This window comes from Dicentrarchus labrax, unplaced genomic scaffold (assembly GCF_905237075.1).
Source record: "Dicentrarchus labrax unplaced genomic scaffold, dlabrax2021, whole genome shotgun sequence".
Taxonomy (NCBI): domain Eukaryota; kingdom Metazoa; phylum Chordata; class Actinopteri; family Moronidae; genus Dicentrarchus; species Dicentrarchus labrax.
The window spans coordinates 2,714,027-2,740,691 of record NW_026136715.1 but is presented as its reverse complement, the minus strand read 5'-3'; the positions used below and the strand labels follow the sequence as shown (position 1 = coordinate 2,740,691).

At 41.9% G+C, this 26,665-nt stretch overlaps 1 protein-coding gene across 1 annotated transcript; it reads left to right on the top strand.

Moving 5' to 3' along the window:
* The first annotated feature begins 835 nt into the window (after window positions 1–835).
* On the top strand, window positions 836–25,829 carry LOC127378096 (monocarboxylate transporter 1). The gene is made up of 5 exons (XM_051426665.1): window positions 836–1,004; window positions 13,866–14,193; window positions 20,604–20,747; window positions 21,383–22,198; window positions 22,325–25,829. Exons 2-5 carry the CDS (start codon window positions 13,977–13,979, stop codon window positions 22,612–22,614), a joined length of 1,467 nt encoding a protein of 488 aa, XP_051282625.1. The 5' UTR covers window positions 836–1,004; window positions 13,866–13,976; the 3' UTR covers window positions 22,615–25,829.
* Window positions 25,830–26,665: the final 836 nt, after the last annotated feature.

The following is a 26,665-nucleotide window of genomic DNA, read 5'->3' as shown; positions in this document are numbered from 1 at the left end:
TTTGAATGTTGCATTCGAAAGGGGACGCAAAGAAATTACACACTGCTGGGTGTTAGATTCTTTAGAGTCACTTATTTTCTTTAAAAAGTCTTTTAAAATGTCGATGTACGGCCAGAGATACCGCTTTACGACAAGCCTCGAGTCTCTTTGTGCTTCCTTTTCTCTCGAGGCATCGACGACACGGACGTAACGATAGGCAGATAAAAGTACCAGCAACACAAAAAAAAGTTTCTGTGTTAAAAAAAAAGATCCCGCTTCGGATGCCACGACGCCGTCAACAACAACTCGTCCTGTAAGAAATGGAAAGGACGTAAGAACTCGTTCTTTTAACTTTCGACCTGTAACCCATGTTAAACTTACTACAATGAGAGGAACCAGACAATACTCTCTCCATAATGATCCAGTTTCACTGATAAAGTTGTGTTTGTAGTCATCGGTGAGCTCTGCTAAGCTAATGACTCTTTGAATGTCCTATTATTGGTTGAAATCAGTTAGTTTATGAAACATTTTGTTTTAAAGGAAGACAAACTGATTTTAATGTAAAAATACAAAGAAATTGTGTTTTTAAGATTTTTATCTGGGGCAAATATAGTGAAATATGTGAACAATATAACTGAGGATGCAATAAAAAAGGGTTAAAATGACATTTGTTCCCTGTAAGTTGATGATTTTAATGATAATAAATGTGAACATCGAACATTTCGGCGGGTAACGGTTATCGGAAGCGTCACAGCCCGCGCGTGCCTCCCGCCCTCTGCCCCCCCCTCCACAACCACGTGCGCTGTGTCAGATTCTTCCACTGTCCAACGGACATGCGCACTGGCTGCCGCGCTGTAGCGTCATCACCACCATCCCCAGAAGTTACCCAGTGAGTGTGTGTGTGTGTGTGTGTGTGTGTGTGTGTGTGTGTGTGTGTGGTACCGTCACACACACACTCTCCCTCTCTCCGTAAAGGGACCGAACCGAGCCTCCACCGGACACCGGACACGGGACACGGGACACGGGTGAGTGAACGAACATATCGATGTGTGTGTGTGTGTGTGTGTGTGTGTGTGTGTGTGTGTGTGTCTCGAGACAAAGAGGCTGTTAAATAAAACGGTTCACATCTCAACTTAAAGTAAATTAGCTAGCTCCGTTGTTCCGTTAGATCCACCGGTTTATCTCTCTCTCTCTCCTCCTCTTCCTCTCTCTCTCTCCCCCTCCTCCTCCTCCTCTCTCTCCTTCCGTTAATATTTCCTTTATATACATTTATAGGACACATTATTAATAAAAGCAGTTTTATGGCGCGGTGTTGGGCCGCCGTTAGGTCTCATTCACGGTGTGATGCTGGAGCTATTTATACATTCACATGTTGAAGGTCGTCGGTGCGGCTGTCCCCCCCCTCCGCCTCCCCCTCGGTCCGCATGCCGGTGCTGTGTCGGGTCACCCGGTGGGGTCGGCACGGAGCCAGAACTTAAAGTTTAATCGATGGAGGAGCTCACCATCCGTAGGTTTGATTTCCAGTCGGTGCTGCGGTGGCATGTGACCGCGGCCTGTGTTATCTGCCCTGTGCTGGGGCTGAATGAGATTCACATGCTGGCTCTTTTTTTGGACTGTCAATGGGAAAGATCACACGACAAGCAGTGGCCATTGTCCTAAAACAGCCAGAGCTGCTGCTGTTGTCTATTAATAAGAGTGTAACCAGGGGTGAGGTGAGGGTGAGGTGAGGGGTGAGGGTGCATTCTCTTATTGGGGTGCAGTCAGTGAGGGACTGCTGTGTTATTTTCCATTTGTAGTGGAAAGGTGTGACCTGTGGAAAGCAGGGATGGATCTATTATTGGAGCAGATGTTCAATATTTAGCAGATTATTGGTGAAACTGCAATATGCAAATTAAAGGAAGCTGCAGTTTTTTTGTTGGATGAAGGTAAAACGTGACAAATAGTGTTATAATGAAGTACTGTAGAGCTGCAGAGACGCTCTGGTCTACAAATCTTGTTTTTTTATATATTTTAGATCCTGAGTTTCAGTAAAAAATACATTTGTGATGCAAAAATTACCGTTCCCACACTTTGTGTGTATATCATCATATATATCTCTGCATCAGGGACAAGAAAACACTGAATCTGTCAAAGAAGAAGCCGATTAAGTTTGTAGATTGTTAAAAAATATTTAATAATCAGATAATTCATACAGACAATTGTAGAAAAGATATTCTAAATAAGCAATAAGCTGCTCAAAATGAATCCAAAATCACTTTTTTACACAGTCTTCTTGCAGTAACTGAGTTCACTGTTTAGGTTCATTGTAAAGTTTTGAATATAATATGAAATATCTATAAAATATATGTCATTTAGTCATATATCGGTTACAAATATCGGCTTCCTTGATTACTAATAAACTGCATCTGTATCGATCTGCAGTGGAAAGACAAGTAGGAGCTGGTTTAATGTAAATATTCCCCCTGCTGAAGTTTCCTTCGAAGGCTCCAAGGGCGTTGTCCTCTGACCTCTGACCTCTCTGGAGGTAGAAGCATCTTTAGTAGGCAGCAGAGATACGTTTAGTAGAGTTTTAAGATGGATATGTGTTATATAACAACCGTTTCCTTTCTTCCTCACAGTTCTGCTCCCAATAAATCGTCTCGTTCTCGCACTCGAGGCTGACTGCAGGGATAAAATGTACTCAAAGGTTCCTCATTGTGCAATCTTTATTGTTTTAGCCTAATCTTTATTATCTGACTCGCTGCTGAAGTTCAAGTGCTTCAGTAATGCTGACCTGTTGCTGTTACAGTGATTGTTGGCGGGGAACCAGAAACTGTGCTATCTGGAATTCATGAGCTTTATCATTAAATATTTAAATAACATGGACAGTATTTGAATGTAATTTCTGCCACTAGGGGGTTTCTTACATCAAAACAATAACAGAAGATGTAGTTTAAAGAGGTGGTGGAGCAGCGTGGGATCATGGGAGTTGTTGTCTTCACCACCATTGGCGTCACTGCAGTCAGCTTCTCCTGGTTAGGATTCCTTCAGTGTTCATGGTTCAGGAGGTTTCTACCGGGAGCCCAATGATCCACAGAGTAAACCTAGAGTTAAAAAGCACCAAGATCTAAACAGTGGATGGTAACAATGAGGCTTCAGACTGGATCAACAGTCAATGTATGACAGCTTCTGGCAGACAACCACAACACTGACGCAGGCACAAAGGGGATATGACGCCATCGACAGGCGAGCGGTGAAACGCAGCGTTACCTGAATAAAATGACAGATTTCTCTGAGTTTGAACATTGTTGGAAACATTTGGGACAATGTAAGAACTCAACTCAACTACATATATAAGATAAGTTTAGAGTTTATAGATATTTTAATGAGGACATGTTACAGATTAGAGCTTTAATCGATTTATCGCCCTTTATAAGCTGCATCAGTGACCGAGTGGAGAGCTGGTTTGTTGAATAAATGTTAGAGATGCAGCATAAAATGTTAATAATGAGGAATGTTGGTTGAGCCTGAGGTTTAGAGGAAGGGACAGTAAATTAGTGGAGATAGTCGGTGGTGTGTGTGTGTGTGTGTGTGTGTGTGTTAAAAGAAGGGTGATACTGATTAAGAAGGAAAGCCACATGTAGGACCAGATGTAGGGTGAGCTTATGTCTGCGTCAGAAACAATGAATACGGTTTTTGGGAGCACAACCTTTCCCTTCCACACTTCCATTGTAGAATAAGACAAAACTAACATTCAGTCTGTGCAGCTCACTGTCCTTTATGTGCGTGCGTGTGTGCATGTAAAGGTCAGGTACAACTGTACGTGATGCATGTGGAGTGTACTCGGGATTACAGAGGTGTATGAGAGGAGGATATATATTGGGGCGGCATTACCTTTAGTTCACGCCTACAAGGTTGAAGTGGTCGTTAGTGGTGAGCTGGCGAGTATTACACAGACATTTAGCTGTAGAGGGCAGATTTATAATGCTTGGTAGGAGGACCTGAATTATATATAAGTGGTCTTCTTTGAGGCGTTGAAGCCATATGTTTATATTTAGAGTTATATTTCACAGAGTCACGATGACTCTGTGAAATTAGATTCACTCATTCATGGAAAGAATGAAAAGCACCCCCCAGTCTTCCTTCCCTTCCCGTTCATCACAGGTTTTCTAAGTGTGTCTTTCCTGTGCACTACATGCAGAATTTGGGAAATCCAGCAGGCCGGGCCAGACACAGACAAAGCATCTTTAATCATAGTTATTCCCCCTGGAGTTGAACCCTGTAATGATCGGGTGAGTCAGTAATCCCAGGAGCAGTATAAACTATATTTTAGGACTGCATGATATGGTAAAAAATATCATATTTGGATTATTTTGAGATATTCCATGTGTGATATGATTCACTATTATTATTTTAGGGTCACAAATTTAATTTCCACTGAAAAAAACTATTAAAATCATGATGATGTGACACATTTGTGGCGTCTGTAGGCCATTGCACATCATTATAATGCTGTTTTAATACACATTTGTTGTAAAACTGTTTTAACATTTCATCTGCTGAAACTTTTATTTGTTGTTGGAGTGATTTCAGGTAACTTCGGCCCCTCAGCACACTTTAGTAAAGAGAGCGTTTGTTACTGCAGAATGAATGGCCTCATTGATAACTCCTCCAGGAGTTGTCCTGCTTTTACTAGTAGACACACACGCACACACACACACACACACACACACACACACACACACACACACACACACACCTAACTGAGCCCTAATACAGAGCACTGGGACCTCAGGGGCCGACAGCTTTACGTGAACCCCTAAACTGGACATTTCTGAAGCACAGCAACTGACCCGTCGCTCAGCCCCCGCTACCCTCGTTAGTTACTGTTGCTAAGGCTGTCGATCTTTATGTCCTCGTAGTACTGTATATACGTTTTCAAGGTTCAAGGTTCAAGATTCAAGGTTATTTATGTGTCATTGTACGACGCAAGAAATTAGAGTTGTAAATCCTTCACGCTACACACACACACATAGAACATAACAGATACTTACAATTAGATTAAAGGAATAATGTATAAAACAGACAAAAATAAAACAATGTATACAGTTATTTATGTACACATATACATTCCTGAGTGTATAGGTGTATGTTTTATGTATCTAAATATACGTATATGTTTGTTTTATACATGTGTTGGGTTGTTACATCGATGATGCACCAAGCATCCTCTCGTCCCGCTCTCTGTCGGCTCCTGATCCGGTCTACAGTCTCTGATTTCCCATTGTTTGGCCTTCCTGAGTCCCATTTTGTTAAACCAAGACAGGAGCAGCCTTAAATCTATCGTACCTATCTATCTATTGATCGTGTCGAAGTCCACTGGGGGGGGGGGACTACTATAGTGAAAGAGGCTTTTTAAAAAAATATAACCTGTAATTTGTGGAAGAATTCTTTGTTTAAAGAAACATTGAACAGATTGTAGAAAAGAATCTTTACTTAAGCTTTACTTAAGAATACAGATGGTTACGATGAGAAAAACACACACACACACACACACACACACACACACACACACACACACACACACACTCAGGTTGTATCAGACCTATCTGACCTCTGTCCGAGGGGATTTACAGAGGTTACAAACACATCTGGACTCTTCTCACAGTGGAACAAAAGGTTTCACTCACAGGACCTTTTCCTCAATCAGTGAGAAATAGTTTGTGTCATTACAGAGCTCACTGTCGTGTTAATCAGGAAACAGGAAAGATAATATCAGGATCAGATAATAAGACTATTTAGGTCACACAGTTTTCTTCTACAACCTCCACAACAAGTAGTTGACTAATTATAAAACATACATACATAATCGCTACCACTTAGCCTAGAAGCAGAAGTAATGCTGGGTGATGATCGATGAATGATATATTATTATACATCATACAGACACACAACTATCTATCAGTCCACACAGACTCTGATACATGAAGTCTGATGTGATTGTGTGTTTATGCTAGTTGTTTATTCAAAGCTTCCCCATACACATCTCTTCATATTGGCCTGCTGTGCCTGGTTCTGTTCCCTAACCTATTATTGGACAATTGTTGTTCAGGGAACAAGAACAGTCTCACCTTTGTGTCACGTTGTCTCTTTTTTAAATTTCCTCTGATGCATAAGTTTATCTTGTCCCGTGACTGCTGCTAAATTCAGATTATCTGTGCAGTCCAGAAAGATATATCTGGTTCTGACCTACCGGACCTCCACTCTCCTTCCCCACCACGTGAGTAAGTGAGAAGGCTGGATACTGTCATGTTGGACAATAAAAACTGACACATAACCAGCCTGTAAGGAGGTTGAAACTAATCTTAAATATACAACTATGGTTGAGTGAGTTCTGTCTGGATGCCAGACGTAATAAACACGGCTGAAACAAGAAAGTTAGGGAGGGACAAGGGAGCAACAATGAGAGCTTTGAGAGGGGTGAGGGTGTCAATACTGGTGTGTGTCTGCATTCAAGCTGAAATGGGGTATTAAGTAGCTCTTTAAGTTTGACCTAGTGTCTTAATAATGGGTTATTTGTTTGTACTGAAGTGTGAGAGTCACTACGTTTACATACACAAAATAAACCTTCATCCGTAGTCCTGGGCAGGCTACAGCAAACCAGTACAGTACAGCGCTTCAACAAGTACTAGAACAATACAATATAATACATTACAAAACTGACAGATATATAAAAACACTATCCTTCTGCTTTATGAACTGACTCAGTGGGAGGGAGGAACGAGCTCACGTAAGAACCTTTTTAAAGATGAGGCAAGCTTCTTGAATAAACTATGTATTATATGACGGTGTAGCATCTGTTTGTGAAGAAAAGATCATGCATAAAGCGATTGGCTGCCTCTGTTAGGCATGTAAAGACAGATATATTTTTATTCTGACACCAGTTCGATTTACCGGTCACACAAAAGCCTTTTGTAAGGCCTGAGCTTTCAGTTTTATGATCCTTTCATAGTTAAAAGTCTTCATTTCAGCATCATGAATTGAGTTATAGCAGCACTGTCCTCCTCACATTCTGGTACACCAACACATATTAAAGCAGCCGGGGCTTATAAAAACATTAAAACAAAAAGTGAACTAAATGCCTGTGTGTGTTTGCATGTTGCCCTAGTTCCTCATGTGACCTGAAAGGAGGTTGCATGAATGTGCATGGTTGTAGGTACAGCACTGTTTGTAAGCCATGACGAAGAGAGGAACCCTGAATGTTGTGGTGTCATCCAGCATCCTGTTTGATTGGTGATTTTTCTCTTTATTAAACTGCATTCTCATCTATATAACAGTTTGGGAATGTGCATATATGGTCTAGCTTTGTCTGTGATTTGTTTTGAATGCTATTATGTTCGGCCAGAGTCACATTTCCCGTCTCTCTCTGGCTCAGTTACAAGCTGCGTTATCAGTAAAGCCGGAACAAACGATTAGTTGTAAGATTGATTTGTCAGCAGGTTAATTGTTTGGGTCTGTAAAATGTCTCTCCAACACTCTTAAAGCCAAAGATAGTTTAATATCACATAAAAGAAAGAAAAGCTTCAAATCCTCTGTAACTAAGGAACGCTTGGTGTTTTTTAAAACAGTCGACTAACTGATTATTAATCCTTTCAGCTCTAGCTGTCAGTATTTACTGCTACAGGAACCTTGGAGGGAACTTGAGGACGAACTAGTGAGCATAGATTTTGTATTTAATAGTTAATGCAGCCTGGGCCTTGTCCTAAGTGGTTAGTGTCTGAGCTAAAGGTGGACTTTCTGCAGCAGTACTCCTGCAGTCATCACATTCCTCCTCAGTACAGGAAGTCCACGCTGTAGCAGAGGTCAGGACCCGATCCTTACCACGCTGCTGGTACTGTATGCACTGATGTGAAGGGTCACCTCTTTGGGAATTGTTTTTGTCAGTAGGTGTAATCTAAACAGAGATTTGATCAGTAAAACAACATTAGGTATCAATTTTCCTCTTCCATCTTCAGTGGGACAGATCAAAGGTTTAGTGACAGCCACCGCAGAGAGAAATGGATCACTGTTTGCACAAGCATGTGAGAGTACGCACGGCTGTGTGTGAGTGAGGTCATTAGGAGGAAGGGCCATGTGGCAAACACCTCTGAGAGCAACATGAGACGGCTAGCGAGTCTTTGCCAGTCTTACTCTCTGGCCCCTGGATGACCTGTCGTTACACCTAATTCACTCTAAGGTCACAATGAATTAAAGGCCACGGCCGCGGCGTTTGAGTAGTATTACATTTGGATGATCGCCACCTTCCAACACTCAAACGGTGGTCAGTTGCTTATAAATATATATATAGAGGAAGGTTAAACAAAAAAATGATGATCTTAAGTTTCTGGACTGGGTTCAGTGTCAAAGTTTTGTATCTACTGGCTCACTATTAACAGTTTCTGATACACAGCCCCTGCATTGATAGTCTGTCCTTTGAGTCTGAGCTGACGCACACTGAACACTGAGCCAACCAAAGTTGTTTTATGACTGCCAGGCTTCAAGTCTGTGCTGTGTGTTAGCTAGCCAGCTCTTTGGTTGCTAGCACGAATGTGTGGTAACTGACACCACCCAGATGAGAGACGAGCACGGAGGAAGTGGAACTGCCTGTGTGCTCGCGACGGGTGTGCTGACTGTTTGGTTTTTGATGTCATGCAGTTTGACTTTGTTTGTTGGTCCTAAGTGCTGCACACGTCTGCATTTGTTGACTGTAGTGTCTGACGTGGGTTACTGGGTACACAAAATAAAAGTCTGTAATACAACCCTACATGGAAAGAAGGAAGATTAAGTTGTTTTTAAAAGCATCATGTCAATAGTGTTGTACAATGCGCATCAGTAAAAGTGTTTTGCTCCCTGCACAGTGCAGTTAAAGGTAGAAGAACAGAAAGTGTGGGATCATGGGAGTTGTTGTCTTCACCACCATTGGCGTCATTGCAGTCAGCTTCTCCCGGTTAGGATTCCTTCAGTGTTCATGGTTCAAAGAACAAACAGACCCGCTGATTAAAACCACTAAACACACTGAATAAAGCAGTTCCACCTTAAAACAACTGCTTCTCCCACGCTGTTGGACAGACAAAGGACGTCCCGGAGGGGCTGCGAGCCGAGCTGCTGCTAACGTTAGCTCAGCTTGTTACCTGAATAAAGTGACAGATTGAGTTTGAACATTGTTGGAAACATTTGGGATAATTTAAGAACTCAACTACATAAGATAGGTTTAGAGTTTATAGATATTTTAATGAGGACATGTTACAGATTACTAAAGCTTTGTGTTTCTCTTGGTTGAAGCCTTAAAGTCTGGTGAATCACATTTTTACTTTCCGATGTTGCAGCAGTTATTTAGTTATGATGAAGTTTTCTCATTATGAGTCTGCAGTAAGACTGCCGTTGTTTCCTGACAGGAGTTTCACAGTGAGTCAGGCGGAGGCTACGTGACTTTCTCCTTCTGTGGTATTGTGGTCATTTGGTTTCCCAACGCCTTCCGGTCGGCTTGTCTATAGCATGTTATATCATTAATGCAATAGAGCTACTTCCTCCTGAGCTTCTGCAGTCCTGAAGTGGAGCCCAAGCATTATTTATTCATTTTAATACACTAACTAATGAGTGACACCACACAGACTTACGTAGTGGAATCAAAAAGCTTGTTTCACACTGAATTCCCCAGTATATGTATATTTATATATATATTTGCACCCATTCCAGCTCAGAACTGGTTCTTTTTCCATCCTTAATCATGGAAAGTTGCTGCATGAGAGTAACATAACATTGACAGAAATCTTTAACCCTAACCCTACTCACACATCCTTCCTGTAGGCCTGATAAATAATCTAATATTCACTCATAAATGCAGGGTTTCTAGCAGCATGTGTGTGTCGCCTGAAATAAACACAGCCTCTGCTAATGTCGGGGAAAATAAATATACACTCTTCGGAAATGTAACATGAATCATCAGTTAACACGAGCAGAGACGCTACGTCACACAGCGAAGCTCCATATTTAATACGTGGGGCTACTGTTTATACTGTTTATACCGTCCTTTAGTAACTAAATTGGGAACATCGTCACGTCTTTGTCACGAGTTTGCTCGGCTTTTTACTGGTTGTAGAAATGCGAAAGCAAACACTGAGTATGACTATGAGACGTTGTCAGTCTCAGGTTGGGTTTCCACACATTTTTAGTGCAATGTTTTACAGAATTTTGGCAAAAGAAAATGCAAATTTGTGCCAGTTTCCATCCACTGCTGTGTTATGCAAATATTAGGAGTCGGGAGCATCGAGATAAACTGCTGGTGGCACCGAGTCTCCAGTTGGATGCCATTAAAATATTGTGTGAAGAAGCAGTGAGCACTACAAGATGATATAATTAAAAGAGTCAAATCTCAAAACAACCGCAAACCCCATGTGGAAAATGTGATGGCAATGTGACATTTATTTTACAGTTACAGTCTCCTCATTGCTCCACACTGCTCTGATCTCTTGAGTAATGAGTAGCATTTAAGTCACATGCGTTTGTGTACATCATTTATTTGCCAAGTTTCCTTCATGTGATAGTGAAGAAGAGCTCAGAGTCACATTTCAGCCTCTCTGCATGCTCCTCCAAAAGCATCCTGAGGCCGAATCCACCGCACACACAGCTCGGCTAACCAATATTCTGGGTGGGGGGGGGGACCCTCACACATGATTCACCTCAGCTCTGTCATTTGGTGCAGAGTTAGATTGATTGATTGTTTCATATTAGAGAGTAACTAAACCCCTAAATTCTGCTAGCTCGCTTCCTCACAACTCATTTTATATAATGCAGCAGAGAGAATTATATAAGGGGGCGTGGCATTGTAGCTGCAGGAGGTAACACCGACCACAGGAGACTACAGCTGCAAGTAGTCAGAGCTAACTGTGCTAACCGAGCTAACCAGCTGCTGTCAGACTCTGCTGCAGCGTTGAGTCACTAGAAGCGTATTCGGGGGGGCTCAAAGACGCTAACTCTTCGCTGTCTGTGTACGAGCGTCGGGAGAGGTTTTATAGGAGCAAGGGTTTGGGTTTTGGTTGGTGACAGAAGCTGCCACCGTCTCCGCCTCCAGATCAGCCAATAGATAGAGTTTCAACCAGTAGAGGACGAATATTTGAACCAACAGCATTTAATTAATGTTAATAGCATTAATAGACCTCACTGAGTGCAGGCGAAAGTCTGCTAGTTTTTTTAGTGTACAAGAAAGAACTGAAACTGCATGGAGGGAAGGAAATAACTGACAGCTCAGCATTAACAGAGAATGAACTAAAACATTAAACATTTACCCAATTTCCCTCCGGGGATTAATAAAGTCTGTCTATCTATCTATCTGTCTGTCTATCTGTCTGTCTGTCTGTCTGTCTGTCTGTCTGTCTGTCTATCTATCTATCTATCTATCTATCTATCTATCTATCTGTCTATCTGTCTGTCTGTCTGTCTGTCTGTCTGTGTGTGTGTCTGTCTGTCTGTCTATCTATCTATCTGTCTGTCTGTCTATCTGTCTGTCTATCTATCTATCTGTCTGTCTATCTATCTGTCTGTCTATCTATCTGTCTATCTGTCTATCTATCTATCTATCTATCTATCTATCTATCTATCTATCTATCTGTCTGTCTGTCTGTCTGTCTGTCTGTCTGTCTGTCTGTCTGTCTGTGTGTGTGTCTGTCTGTCTGTCTGTCTGTCTGTCTGTCTGTCTGTCTGTCTATCTATCTATCTATCTATCTATCTATCTATCTATCTATCTATCTATCTATCTATCTGTCTGTCTGTCTGTCTGTCTGTCTGTCTGTCTGTCTGTCTGTCTGTCTATCTAAAAACAACTAGAAAATGTCGCCCTTCTTAACACATCAGATTTGTCTCACTGGCTGTTTGACCTGTTTTCTCTGACTGGAAACTCAAACACAAATACTACTAATGTTAAAGGAGGACAGAAGCAGTGTTGTTCTATATGCTCCTCATGCATCAACATGTGTAACGTGTGAAGGTCAACCTGTCACAGTCCTTTTGTGGTGAAGAAACAGGAAGTAAAATGTCAACAGCCTGACATGTTAGAGAAGCAGCTGTCTGGACGCAATGTGACCGCAGACGAGTTAACCAGTTACTGTAACGTGCTGACTGTGTAATGATTGGTGGAGCGAGGTTGTTTACAACATGTTCCAGGCTTAATGCCATGTAGGGGAGACACCTGGCTGTTCATTAGTTATTACACAACTAACTGAATCCTCTCTCAGTACATCAGGACATACGGTTATTCAGTTAGTCCTCATTATGTTAGTGGTTCACTACGCTTTTCACCAACTTAGTGACATATTATGTGGATATTTCATCTTATATTGACAACAATAACAGTACAGAACTGAGTAACTGAACCCATAGAGTGAACACAATAATGTTTTACTCCCTACCTTTTTATATATATAACATTTGTACTTTCTTTAGTTTTAATGCTGAGGGGAAATTATTGAATATTATTATGAGTTGTTCATCATTTCACGCCCTACTAACACCAAGACTGGTGCATATCACGGCTCCTTTACTAGGAATACCTAGAGTCCACCTTGTTTAAAGTTTCTTTGTAGTCGTCACACAGTGTCCATGTAAGGTAAATGGCCCCAAACAGTAACAGAGTTGATTTCAGAGCCGGCCATAAATAGCTCAGTTATGTGCGGCCTAAATGGACGTTTACATGGATGCGGCCGTTGAAGAAGCCCAGGGATCTGGAGCTGTTTTGAAAACTGTCACTAAAATATTTAATGAACTGCTGCAGTTAGTTCAACATTAGACGTATAACAGTTTGGTTACCAGCTGGTTGGAGGAGCTGAGGTTGAGCTCTCAGTTCTCACACTCAGTTTGCACACTGCCATTTATTTTTCATGAGTCCTGCCACATAGAGAGCTCAAATGAAACGTAACTTCTGCCAAATTTCCAGGTAGTCTTTTTTCTTAGTGTGTAACTAGAGACTGTTTTTTTATTTCAACAGGCGAACTGGCTCATCAGGCCCCTTCGAATGTTAACAGGTATTTTGTTACGTGGCATAGTTACTAGGAAATTTAACCTTATTGTGGATGAGTAATAGCGAGAGAGAGAGAGAGATATTCTTCTGAGCACAGGTGAAGCTTTAAGCAAAACATTCTCTAGTTCCAGCTTTTAAATTGGGAGTATTTGCAGCTTGTAATTGGTTCATATGATAGTAAACTGAGACAAAATGGGACATTTGGAGATGTTACAGTACAGTCAGCCATCATATTTTATTTGAAAAGCTGTGTAAATATGGTTTTCATGATGCTGAATGCAAATGTAAAGAATTATGTCTTATTACGTTTTATTCCAACAAAGCCAGTCTTCTCGGTGGGGTTCCACAGGGCTCCATTCTGGGACCATTGTTATTAGTATGTATTTTTTAATCTGTTCAAATGAAATAAAACTAAAACTTAGGGCATAACCACAGCTGATGGGCAAACGTACTTGTGTCCTGATTGAAGTATAAGAAAGTTAAGGTTCTCATGGTCTAATGTTTGTGCATCGGTCTGTAAGATAAATAATCTAGATAAACTGCTTGTCTACTGCTGGTATGTTGGCATGCGGCCCAGCACAGAGGCTCTTTCTCATCATGACGGCACTGGGCGTTGTGATTTAAGAAATTATTACATAAATATTTAGTTTACATCCTCCTTGTTTTACTGTTATCTTCTCCCTTCCTCCCTCCCTCCTCATCCCTCTTTTTCCATGTATTTCATCTTGCAGCCGAAAGCAAATTAGATAGAAATGCTAAGACGCTGGAAGGATGGATGAAGGATGAAGAATGTGTTTATCTTCTTACACCATCTGTGCTGACTTGTACCTGCTCTCTGCTCTTGTTCCTCCCACAGGTTTTAAATCCTGGTCCAGGCTTTTCATCTCCTCCGAACCCAGCTTGTCCTCCAGACATCGCCTCCTTTCTCGATCTTCTCGTTGTTCTTCCTCTTCCTTCGTGAGCAGACATGCCTCCAGCGTTGGGTGGGCCCGTGGGGTACACCCCCCCTGAAGGTGGCTGGGGCTGGGCGGTGGTTGTGGGGGCCTTCATCTCCATTGGCTTCTCCTACGCTTTCCCCAAATCCATCACAGTGTTCTTCAAAGAGATAGAGATCATCTTCAGCGCCACACCCAGTCAGGTGTCGTGGATCTCCTCCATCATGCTGGCTGTGATGTACGCGGGAGGTGAGTGTTGTTGTTTATTCCTGTTACTGTTCAGGAAGTTAATAAAACACATTTTTGTGTATTTATGTTGTTTAGAAGGGTTAAGTAAGTTGTCTGAACCCTGATATGTTGCACACAGCAGACATAGGACATTCATTTTCAAGCCATTTCTAGCGTATCGTAGTTTCTCCTGCACACCCAGGTCAGTTAGTAGCAATCTGAAACTTAATGCTCGTCCTTTTAAATCTGTTTCTTTTGTGAGGATGGCTTTTTAGTGTCCTGTGAGGCTCTACCTTTTTACCATTCATCCTTTACTGGAGAGAAACTAACACAAGCCTCTTGTTTTCTCTGCTCCTCTATCAGTCATCCTCATCGCTCTGATTCACTCACAGCTTGAATAACACTTACTGCTGAAGGGAGAGCAGGAGACACTGAGAAATGGGTACTTTCCTAGAGTGCCTACAAGTGCAATATGAAAACAAGCATTAGAACATATTTGTTCCACTGTAATCCAACTAAAGCTGCTGTGTGTGGGGGGGCGTGGAATCACACGTTGAATTAATGACTAAATTACACATCACAGGGTTTACGGTACGCTGTAGCAGGAGGAATAAAAACACTAGTCCAAAAACTAGGGTTTGCAATTTAAGGAAAAGACTAAAAAATGTAAATATTATTTTACTGGTTTTGTGTGTAATCAGATTTTAACTCTCACTTGAGGCTTTAAAACAGCACTTATTTTATTACAATTCATCCTGAGGGGAACAAGAATGCCTGAACCAGATTTTATGTTAATCCATCAAACTGTTGCCAAGATATTTTTACTAAACACTACAAATGTGAAGCTGAAAGGATCCCCAAAGTCAGTAGGATCCATCTTATGGTTGTGGAGATGTTTCAGCAGAGAGAGTCTTATATATTAATAACTTGAATACAGCCAGTTCTTGCACTCAGTGACCCCTTTTTATATTTGCACTCCTACAAAAACAACCTTTTCCATCCGCATGTTAAGGCAGGATTTAAGAAAGAGAAAGACTCTGATCAAGTTTCAGGTTAGGTGAGGTGAGGTTTCAGATCAGGTTTCTCTCTTTCTGTCTCAAGACACAAAGCAAAGCCTTTCCTCATCCAAACTCTCTCCCTCTCTCTCTCTCTCTGTGTCTCTCTCTGTCTCTTTCTCTCTCTGTCTCTCCCCGTTTATTTAACACACCCTACGTGCGACACACCATCACCTCGTTTTCCCTCTCTCTCTGTCTGTCAGTTCACATCTACATATCTAAAAATGGTATCTGTTCCTTCCACTTACTCATGCATCCTTCTTTAGAGCTGCTGCCAGCCTGCTGCAGCACAGTTACACATTGAGGAGAGGAAACAGAGAGGAAGAGTGAAATTGCGTAACAGGAGCCAGATGTTAACGTAGTTTCTTTTTTAAATTAAATTTTCCCTAACCCTAACCCTTGTTTCACAATTCAGCTAGATCACCAGTTAATGGCGGTATTATGGCTGCTTTTACTGTATTATGAGCGCTGTAACCATACACATTACTCACTGGTTGCACATGAGGCAACGCACGTACACACACTGACTTCCACAAAGGTAAAAAAAATAAATTAAAAAAAAACCCCACACACGTATTCATTCATTGTGGCTGGATGACGTCAGTGGCAGTTGACTAATGGCGTGAACCAGTTAAAAATGGCTCCGCGGAAATAAGGAAGAAAGCAATGTGAAGCACGTTTGTTAGTTTGAAGGCATGAAACTGTCAACAAGAAGAGTCAACGTAGTCCACACTGCAACAAACAGCTCTGTCAACAGGAGAAACAAGATCAACAACTCTGTCTGTATGAGCTGTATCACATGTCAGATGTGGCAGTAAAGTTGAAAGTCTTCGGCCCCAACTGATGCTGGAAACTGATTAAAATGACCAAATATCCAGGAAATAATCTGTGTTGTCCTGGAGAACTTTAATTGCATTTCAGCCTCTCATTCAGATCAGCTTCGTTAACGGTTGTCAAATCAGTGGAGACGTTACACGGGAACAGTCTGTGGTGAGAACAGTGGAACTAACTAACTAAGAGTCCATTAACCACCTACCTGTCCTGTGTTGTCAAGAAAACTCCTGAAAAAGGATTCCTTAAGAAGAGTGGGAACCCTGAGAGGAGTTCCCTTTTTTAAATAACATCTCATTTGTAAATAAAAAAATCTGGCTCAATCTAAGAAAAATATACACAAACTTTCCACCATTTATTTGTCATTTACAAGCAGACGGGAGAAACTTTCTCAGGGGAACTCTCTGAATTGGCAGTATGTACGAGGGCGGGAAAGATAAACAGAAGGCTCCTCTCAGCTCAGATACTTCAGTACAAAATCACTGCAGCAAACCCAGTAATGGTGCCAAGTGTCTGATTTTTAAAGTCTAAATTTGGTCTATTGCAACTAACAGGATGCTGTGTCTCATTGTTTTATTCAGTACTCACATAAATACTTTAGTGGGAACCGTCAAAGAGACTAATTATTACATTTGGGAGGAAAAAGATCACTGCATGTAACAGCAGTGATGATTCAGTAGTTCAGTAAGTGCTTCACAGATGAGCTACAACACCAGAAAATACAGGAATAATTTCAGTGGTCCAGCAATTAATCTTGATTTAATAATAAAGTGACACTCCGGTAATTCTTTCTAGGCCATTTTATAGGGATTTATCTTTCCCATCAACTTTCCAACTTTGGCCTGAACTGTAGATATTTACCCTGTTTTTTAAACGAGGAACCTGGTTGCAATATAATATAAAACAAAATGTAGATACAGAAACCAACAAACATACCCTCCTCTGTTTGTTTTCATGAGGGAGATTCAGACGGCTTGTTACAGTGACCTGGAATTAAAAAGTAAATCAAAAGATTACTTCACACTTACTGGAAATATAATGTATAACTCAGTTACGCAGTCTGAGGGGGAAAAAAGAGGATTATTTAGAAAAATATGCCCATGTTTTGCTCCTAGTTTGGTTAATCCTCGTGGATTAGAGGTGTGTTGGAGTTACAAACACAAACATTGTCCCTTAACTTCTCAGTTTCTCCAATTTGAGGATCTTATGTTGGAAAAAGGCCTTTTTGTCATGAAACGCTGAGTGGGAGCGCTGACATAGGACTTCTCTTTCTCACTTATCTTGTGATCTGTGGACTTTCTCTGTTCTTGTGTGGGAGCGAAAAGAGCCTGAAGAAAGACAGATGTGTGTGTGTGTGTGTGTGTGTGTGTGTGTGTGTGTGTGTGTGTGTGCAGACTAACTTCCACTGGTAGCACTGGTTAACCTCCATAAGGCCCCATATTAAAATGTCCAACGTTACAGCAGAAATAAACATGTTTCCAGCCATTTATTTATTAAATAGCAACAACCAGACGACAGTGAGCTTCACAACAGCTCTTCATAAACCTGTGGGAGACGTCACAGATACCATCAGTCTATAGTTTGAGGAATTAAAATGGTTGACAGCAGAAAAAGAGAGGTTTAACCCTAACCCCTGTCTCTACATGGCTCTGGGTGTAGTGTAGTGTTAACCTGCAGCTGTCAGCTTCCAGCAGCTGGGAAGCGAGACGTGAACTAATTGAGTATCGAGGAGCTGCAGCGTTTATTCTTGAGAAAACTGACTTACACTAAACATTTACTAGAACAACTTCACTTCCCTCTACTCACAACTCAACCACACACGCAAACGCTATAAGCATGCTGAACTTACAACAGTAGTCACGAGTCACGTGTGGGTTGCAGTCTCTGTGTGTGTGTGTGTGTGTGTGTGTGTGTGTGTGTGTGTGTGTGTGTGTGTGTGTGTGGAGTGAGAGCATGAGTGCACACCAGCCTGTGTTAATGCAGTCAGTGCTCGGGGGGGTTACAGGATATTGATATGATTAAGCGTGATGCGGCTGGAGAGGGAGAGTTTAGATTTATGCTCAGTTCAATAAATTTGGTTTTTACATAGTTATTAAAGGTTGAGTAACATTCAGGAGGATCTACTGGCAGAAATATAATAATAATAATAATAATTAATAATTTTATCTACAGAGCCCACCGTAGTTTCTCCTGCACGCTGGGAAGGCTGAGCAGTATTCAGTTGGTTGCAGTCTCCAACTTAACCATTAAATCTTCCACACTGGTCCTTTAATGGATGAAACCAACAGCTTTAAGTTTGCTGGTTGGCAGATTGTTTTAACCTTTGCACAGAACCAAGCCAGCTAACTATCCCTTGAAAGGCTCAGTCCAGATGGACGAATGTGATTCATTGAACTGTTGGGGCAAATCCAATCAGCTGTTCTCCTCTTCTCTCTTCTAGTTTCTGGTAGGACTGAGTCATCGGCAGCTGCTGCTCTCCCTCCTCACACCGCAGTTAGTGGAGTGAAATGAATAAGACGAGGAAGCTGTTGGGGTGTTTGGGTTTGTTGTATAGAATGAAAACACTTACAGGAGAATGTTTCACGGTAAGAAGCAGAAGCGTCTCTGCTAAAATTAGACTGAGGAAGAGCTCGTTGCAGCCGGGTTCACGCTCGACGTGTGCTTGTCTCACTTGGGGATGCTGTGTCAGTTTAAAGCTGAGTCTCCTCCACTCAGGGCTGTTCTTTATTTCACAGAGAGAAACAGAACAAACGATGGAGGGGGGGTTGGGGGTGGGGGGGGAATCGTTTATATAATATCTCTGAGAACACTACTCACTGCCCTCTTTGTGTTTTGCCAGACAGCAACAAAGACTGTCACTCCTGATTTATTAATGTGTGCGTGAGCGTTGAGTGGATTCGGATTCATTCCTGTCCTTGTACAGGTTCGCTGCTGTGTGTGTGTGTGTGTGTGTGTGTGTGTGTGTGTGTGTGTGTGTGTGTGTGTGTGTGTGTGTGTGTGTGTGTCGGTAGAGCCTCTTTAAACATGGAAACCCACCGAGACGGGCTCCATGCCAGCTGGTCGGACCCTCAGTGACAGACATAACACAGAAAACTAGGTATCCGAGAGAGAGAGAGAGAGGGGGGGGGGGGGGGTATTTAGTGAGTGTGTGAGTGCCCCCGGGGGCCTTTGTGGTCCGCTGCCAACTCTCAAGGGCAAAGCCACCATGTGTCTGTGTGCAGGGGCCGTTGGCTGGTTGTGAGGAAATGGATGCCGACTGAGAGCACCCTGCTAGAAGATATAGGAAGAGTGTTAACTGTGTCGTAGCCTCTGTCACACATAATTAGGACCTCCAGGATTATACGGGCTCTTACAACAAATTGATGCATGTTGTGATGTTTTTAGGGGCTTTTTTTTGCGATTAAACTGCTTTAGAAAGTGAAAATTAGTAAAATAGTTGTTAAATCGAAGGCAACTTGTTGAGAGTGAGAATACAGGAGGAGGTTCTGTGATTTATACGTTACTACACTTCATTCTTTCACCACTTATAATAGATTTGGATGCAACAGCCTCTGTCGTGTCTTCTTTATACGATGACTTTATATGATCTTGTGTTATAAATCAATATACTGAACCGTTGCCCCTGTGTCGGGATCGTATCTCCAGATTCTTGCAGATGTAACAGCCGCACTGACGGTTATAATCTGACTGGTTCACTTCCTGCTCATCGACCTTTTCTGTAAAGATGCTTCACAGCTTCACTCTGTATTCATTATCCAGCAGAGTCGGTGTCAGTCTCCGTCCATGTGAAGGTCCATTCATAGAGAGGCTGGCACGCTAGCTGGGACACGTGGAACCGCCTCGACCCTCCTCTCTCCTCTCTCCTCTCTCCCTCTCTCCCTCCATACATTTGATCTCCCGCTGTACATTACTCCCACTCTGACGTGAATACCTCACACTGCCTGGCTCCCTCTCCCTCTTTGACCTTTCATTCTCCCCTCCTTCCCTCCCTCCTTCCCTCCCTCCTTCCTTCATGTAACATCCATGCAACCCGGCCGCTGTTACACAATCCCTCATTGTCCCTCCTGTATTTCTGCCCCTCTAGCACCGCCTGCTGGGGGAAAGTTAAAATGGCCAGATGATGTAATTAAATTGTATATTGCACTAGTGCAGTTTTATTACACTTGTTGGTGTTTTTACTAATGATTATTTTATTTATTGATTAATGATATGGTCAATAAAATGTCAGTAAATAATGGAAAGTGTTTTCTTTTATCCAGCCCAAAAACATATTCAGTCTAATTATCCCATAAGAGAACCAGCAGTTCCTCCTTATAAAGAAGCTGGAACTAAGATATTCTTGTTTGAAATGTTGATTTTATCAATCAATCAATCTGTTGATTATTTTTTACAATACGATTTATTCATTTAGTCTATAAAAGATCATAAAATTGTGACAAATTACATTTTTTCAGCTCAAATCCTCACGTTTGAGAAGCTGCAACCAGCAGATGCCGATTAATGACGACTCCTGATTTATCTCACCGTCTCTGTCTGTCTCTCCAGGTCCTCTCAGCAGTATCCTGGTGAACAAATTTGGCAGCCGACCAATCATGATGCTCGGTGGCTGTCTGGCAGGGTCGGGACTGGTCTCAGCCTCCTTCTGCAACACTGTGGAGCAGCTCTACTTCTTCATAGGAGTAGTGGGGGGTCAGTATTTTACTCCTCTCTGTCTTAAATGTACCACACACAGTAAAATGTCCCTTTCTGAAGTTCACACAGGAGGAAGGTTTATTCCTCAATAAGAAGATTATTTATTGTTGTTGAATCTTGAATGGAACCAGTTAAAGAAGCAGAGCTAGTTTAGTAGAAAAGAGGTTCCTCCTGGTCCAGACTTCTCCTCCCAGTAGTTTCTGTTTGGAGGCACGATTTCAGTGTTTCTAACCATTAATTTAACCTCCGCTCACTATCTCACCTTCACTGTATGCGAATGGTATTATATCATATTGAAACTGAATGTTACAGGAAAGAACGAGTGTAAGAAAAATCAAATATCGCAACTTGTGATATTAAATTGATTCAGAAGAACACTGTATTGATGTTTGAACCAGCAACCACTAGAGAGCAGTGTTGTAAACATAAACTGAGGGCTGTGATGTTGGATGTTGCTCACTGTCTCTTAATATATTGAATCATAACCCCTGTATCAGGAAAGGATAAACTTATTTTTGATTTAATTATATTAAATTAAGTATTTTCATAAATTCAATAAAATTTGTAGTATTTTGATAGATGCTCATTTTGTCCTCCTCTCCTCGTGTAACCTTCGTTTTCTCTCTCTTTAGGTTTGGGACTGGCTTTCAACTTGAATCCCGCCCTCACTATGATCGGTAAATACTTCTACAAGCGTCGGCCCATCGCCAACGGCATCGCCATGGCGGGCAGCCCCGTGTTTCTGTCCACCCTGGCTCCTCTGAACTCCTGGCTGTACGACACGTTCGGGTGGAGAGGCAGCTTCCTCATCCTGGGAGGACTTCTGCTCAACTGCTGCGTGGCCGGCTCGCTCATGCGCCCCATCGGACCCAAACCTCAGCCGGCCAAGCCCGACTCGGAGGTCGGCGAGGCCAAGGCGGAGGACTCGGTGCAGCCGCAGCCGAAGAAGACGGTCCTGCAGACCATCAACTCCTTCATCGACCTGACGCTGTTCAAACACCGCGGCTTCCTGCTCTACCTGGGTGGCAACGTCATCATGTTCTTCGGCCTCTTCGCTCCGCTCGTCTTCCTCTCCAATTACGCCAAGAGTAAAGACATCAGCAAAGAGAAAGCTGCTTTCTTGCTCTCCGTTCTGGCGTTCGTGGATATGTTCGCCCGGCCCTCCATGGGCATGCTGGCCAACACCAGGTGGGTCCGGCCCAGGGTGCAGTACTTCTTCGCCGCCGCCGTCCTCTACAACGGAGTGTGTCACGTGCTGGCGCCGCTGTCCGTCGACTACACCGGATTTGTGGTGTACGCCATCTTCTTTGGTTTTGCTTTCGGCTGGCTGAGCGCGGTGCTGTTCGAGACTCTGATGGACCTGGTGGGAGCTCAGAGGTTCTCCTCCGCCGTGGGGTTGGTCACTATAGTGGAGTGCGGCCCGGTGCTGCTGGGCCCGCCGCTAACAGGTGAGACACCCGGTCGTGGTTATTCAGACAGCTTAAAACCTTCCTTCCTCACTTTATTAAATGAAGTTTAACGTTGTTTATCAGGATTAAATCTCTCTGGTCTCTGTCCCCTTTGTGCCCCTCCAGGTAGTTTCTATAACTACTACAACCACTACGACTACACCTACATCTCCTCCGGCATCATCCTCATCGTCGCGAGTGTGGTCCTCTTCCTGGGAATGGGCCTCAACTACCGCCTGCTGGAGCGGGAGAGGAAAGAGGAGGAGAGAAGAGAGAGGGAGGAGCCCAAGGAGGAGCGCACCGCCATGTTAGCGCCTCCCTCGCCGTCAAAATCGGACGAGGAGGCGGAGGAGAACAACGTGCCGGCCGCTGTCACACTGGATGAAGTCGCCAAGATGGACGAGGACACGGTGTAGAGGACTTTTTTTTAAAAAGGGACTTTTTTTAAGGACGCACACACTGCATCACACACTTATAGGAACACACAGGAAAGCTGCAGTTACACACTTCATAAAGAGATAACACCCTTTCACACAACCCTGAAGCCATAGAAACAAATACCTTATCAATAAAAACTTGAGACCTGCTGCTGTGATGTTACCCGACTGTAACGTTCGTCACGCAGCCTCGTCGAGACCTCTGGGTTTGGGTATCTGACGTGCCTTCGGTAAGTCCCCCGCGAACGCCGCTCATATAAAACACCAGACACACGGAGGACTTTACTCTCAGGGTCTTGAGCTGCCGTTAAGGTTTTAGAAACCTCACGCACAGAAACACTCAAACAGGACGTTTTATTGTTACAGTACGTAGAGACCTTCCCTCACATACGACGACAAACACTCGGCGTAGCAGTAAAACTCTGCGTTCACACGTTAGTTCAGACTCAGAGAGATTTCCAGGTTTTTATGCAGTCGAGAAGATATGAAGTAAAATGACTTTTTTTTTATGTCTGCGGTGATTAAATGTTTAACCCGAGGACAGCGGCGTCGTTAGGAACAAATGTTTGATGAATGGCTGAAAGGTGCAGGTGAGAGGAGGAGATATCATATAATAATATATGTATAATACAATAATAGCAATAGAATACTGATCGATAATAAGGAGTCAGGGAACAACTTGTTTCTCATTTCAAAACGAAAATCAGTTGCTCGCAAAGTACGCTGACGCAGCCGGGATGCTACCAGTGCTGTTTACGACTCTCAGACTGGACGCTGACTCCCACCAGCTGTTAATAACTCGCCCTCTCTGCACTTTGTTAGTGTTTCGCTGCTGCTGAAGATAAAATACTAACAGTTGAATTAGATTGAACTCTTTTTACTTTATTTTTATTTCAGCTCGTGAGAGAGAGAGGCAGCCCGAGCAGAACCGCAAATAACCTGAAAACTATTATCAGGTGAAACTCTAAAAGATGTCTGGGACGTTTGAGGATCCTAACAACGCCTCTGGTCAAACACACGAGGCACAAAAATTTAGAAATACTTTAAAAAAAATACGAGAACAAAGGACGGTGAAGGAGTTAAAAAAACGAATGTAGGAATCTTTAGAGGACGGACAGGAGTCAGAGAACCAGGAGGTCACGATGCTCGCCGTGTAGGAGGCGCCGTTAACGACTCCGTGTGCACTTTGTGTGTGTAATGTTGTATCATACACCCTCCGACCAGAGCGGCTCACACAGATCCTTTCTGCTGCGCGACCAACAGGACGAGGCCGCTCGCAGTATTAAATGACGCCACACGCTGAGTTTATTGGGGGGGGTGGGGGGGGCTGTGATTGTACCAGATTGATGGGTTTTTATTTTACTGACTGTGAGAGAGAAAAGGAACAAATCTCACTCTGAATCGCACACAATCCTAAATTCTCATCGTTCTGGATTAAAGGAAACGTTGTGTTGTTGTTTTTATTTGTGAATTAACATTTTAGTTTACAGTTCTATCAGATAAAAAAAAAACCTTTGTAATTTAAAACTAAATCTGTTTTAGCTCAGTGTTTAACGACAATCTGACAGGAAGTAATCTTTGTAATGGAGTCTGAGAGTGTGTGTGTGTGTGTGTGTGTGTGTGTGTGTGTGTGTGTGTGTGTGTGCAGATTCAGTATCAACTCGTGTCGCAGTTCGTCTCTAAAGCTGTGCAGAATGTGTCATATCAGATCCACAACGAACCGATCACTCAGTGGTTATTGATGTATTGATCAGCGATCAGTTTGCTGCTGAAGGTTTTTGGTTGTATTGATCCGACCGGAGGAAAACGGGAAGAATCAGCTTTTCCTTACTTTCTCCCGATGAGGGGAAATAAATGGAGGTTTAAAACAATTCATTTGGTTTTTATAACGTTTGAACTTTTAAATGTTTCAGAAAGTTTTGTGACGAAAAGAAATAATTCTGAACTTTTTAAAGACTGTGATAATTTCCTGAAGTGGTGTCAATATCTAACCCTGAGCTTTATACGAATACTATAAAGGGATTTTATATATTTATATTTTACTCAACAAATCCCTTGAAAAGACCGACAACGAATTAAACTGAAACATTCATTCACTACTTCCAGAGTAACAGACTCTGACTCGTCTCTCTACATTAAACTGACATTTCACACATTTTAGTGTCGTCAATAACGGGTTCACTGTGGCACAGCCTCACCTGTATAAACTCACCTGTTGCATTGTGGGAATGTTAAGCTAACACGTTGCTGTTGTTGTTGTTGTTGTTGTTGTTTAGGGGAGCGTACCTGGACTCACCAGTAGTTGGCGGTACGCAGTGAGAAGTAGGGGTACTCAGAAGATGTGAGTAGTGGTCCGTTTGTGGCAGCACTCTTAATTCACTCCTTCATAAAGATACTATTTTAACATTAAATAGTAAACAAGGGTAAACAAAAATAAAGTGTTATTATTGATACTAATTCATCAGGAAGTTGCGATCGCAACGGTTTTCGTCGGTTTTGTCCAATCGACGCAACTTTTGCTCAAATTTGACCGATTTATTGATGTTTCCAGTGACTGTTATCAATAATAAACAGTCCTATTGATTTTATTCTCACTGGAACAATTTGCCTTCGACTTATTTTATTTTGTAGGAATTATTTTATTTTGAAAATTTGCTGTGAAATCAGTCATTTTGGGGTTTTATGAGTTTCCCTAAAAACGTGAACGTTGGCTCACATTAGTTTATTGATCTTTTCAGGGGATTTTATTGACACAAACAGTGTGATCAGTTGTTACTGCTTTTTAACTCTGATGGGCTCGTTAAAGATTTCTCTCTTCTTCCTCCTCACCAGATGTATTGAACCAGTTCTTTACTATCACAGTGTAAAAGCTGTAAAGGTTGTTGGATCTTGAACCCTTCGTTTTAAGGTGTTGTTGGTATCAATGGGAGAATATTTCTACCTGAAATATCCTATGAAATATAAATATTCAGAATTTGAGGTGAACTGAAACACTGAATGTCGCAGGGTTTTTAATAACGGTACTGTACAATAGATACAAAACAAATAAATCATTGTATTAATTTCCTGGAAAATAACATTTCTTTTTTTTTTTTTTTATGTATTTTAGTGGCTTTAGTTGAGTTTTTATGTTTTGTATGTTCGCAGTGTTTCTATGACTGCTGAGAGAATGATTAAACGGTTTTTAAAACAAATCTTTTGTTTGTTTTGTTCTGTAAAATCACACAAACACACAAATTCACATTAATTACATTTTATACAGTTTTATTACAGCAGTTTAAATATATGTAAATAATTTATATTTACTAACAGAAACAGTCGGATATTAGCCAAATAAAGCTCATTTGCTTTATTGTGGTGGGATCAATGTGACTAACAGCCACGTAGCTTAGCTCAGCACAAAGACTGGAAACAGACACATCAGTCTGAAGCTCACTGATTGACACGTATATCTTATTTAATTCGACAAAAAACAGTAAAATAACCGACTTTCTTCCGATCAGTGCCCTTGGTTGTCGGGTCTCTGTATAAATATGAAGTAGCATCACAGTAGTAACACTCTGGGGGCCACAGACGGATAAATAATAATAATAATAATAATAATAATAATAATAATGAACTCTTGTCTCCTGTTTATTCCTCCAGAAGCTTCGACTCCTCCAACATACATTAATCTAACGATATGTGACAGATTACAGGGGCAAATAAACAAAATCTGCCCCTATTTGTTGCCTATTTCCTGTAATTCATGTCACCCGGTGCATTTATTTGTGTCTAACTAGCACGAGTAACGTGAGGTAAATATTCGTTTTGTGTTTGGTGGGAAAACACGATGAGACTTTAAGACTTAAACTCCACCAGAGACAAAAACACACTTAATTCAAAAATAACTCAACAACAAACAAACAAACAACTGTTCTGACTCTTAATGTTATTTTTTATAGTAAAGTTCATTAAAAAAAATGAATTAAATTATTATTATGGACTTTTATTAATTATCTGGATAATTTATAATAATATACATTTGCCC

Coding starts and splice junctions, on each gene's coding strand:
- LOC127378096 (XM_051426665.1), top strand. CDS start 13,977: ATGCCTCCAGCGTTGGGTGGGCCCGTGGGGTACACCCCCCCTGAAGGT. Junction 14,194..20,603: donor GGCTGTGATGTACGCGGGAG/GTGAGTGTTGTT, acceptor CTGTCTCTCCAG/GTCCTCTCAGCAGTATCCTG. Junction 20,748..21,382: donor CTTCATAGGAGTAGTGGGGG/GTCAGTATTTTA, acceptor CTCTCTCTTTAG/GTTTGGGACTGGCTTTCAAC.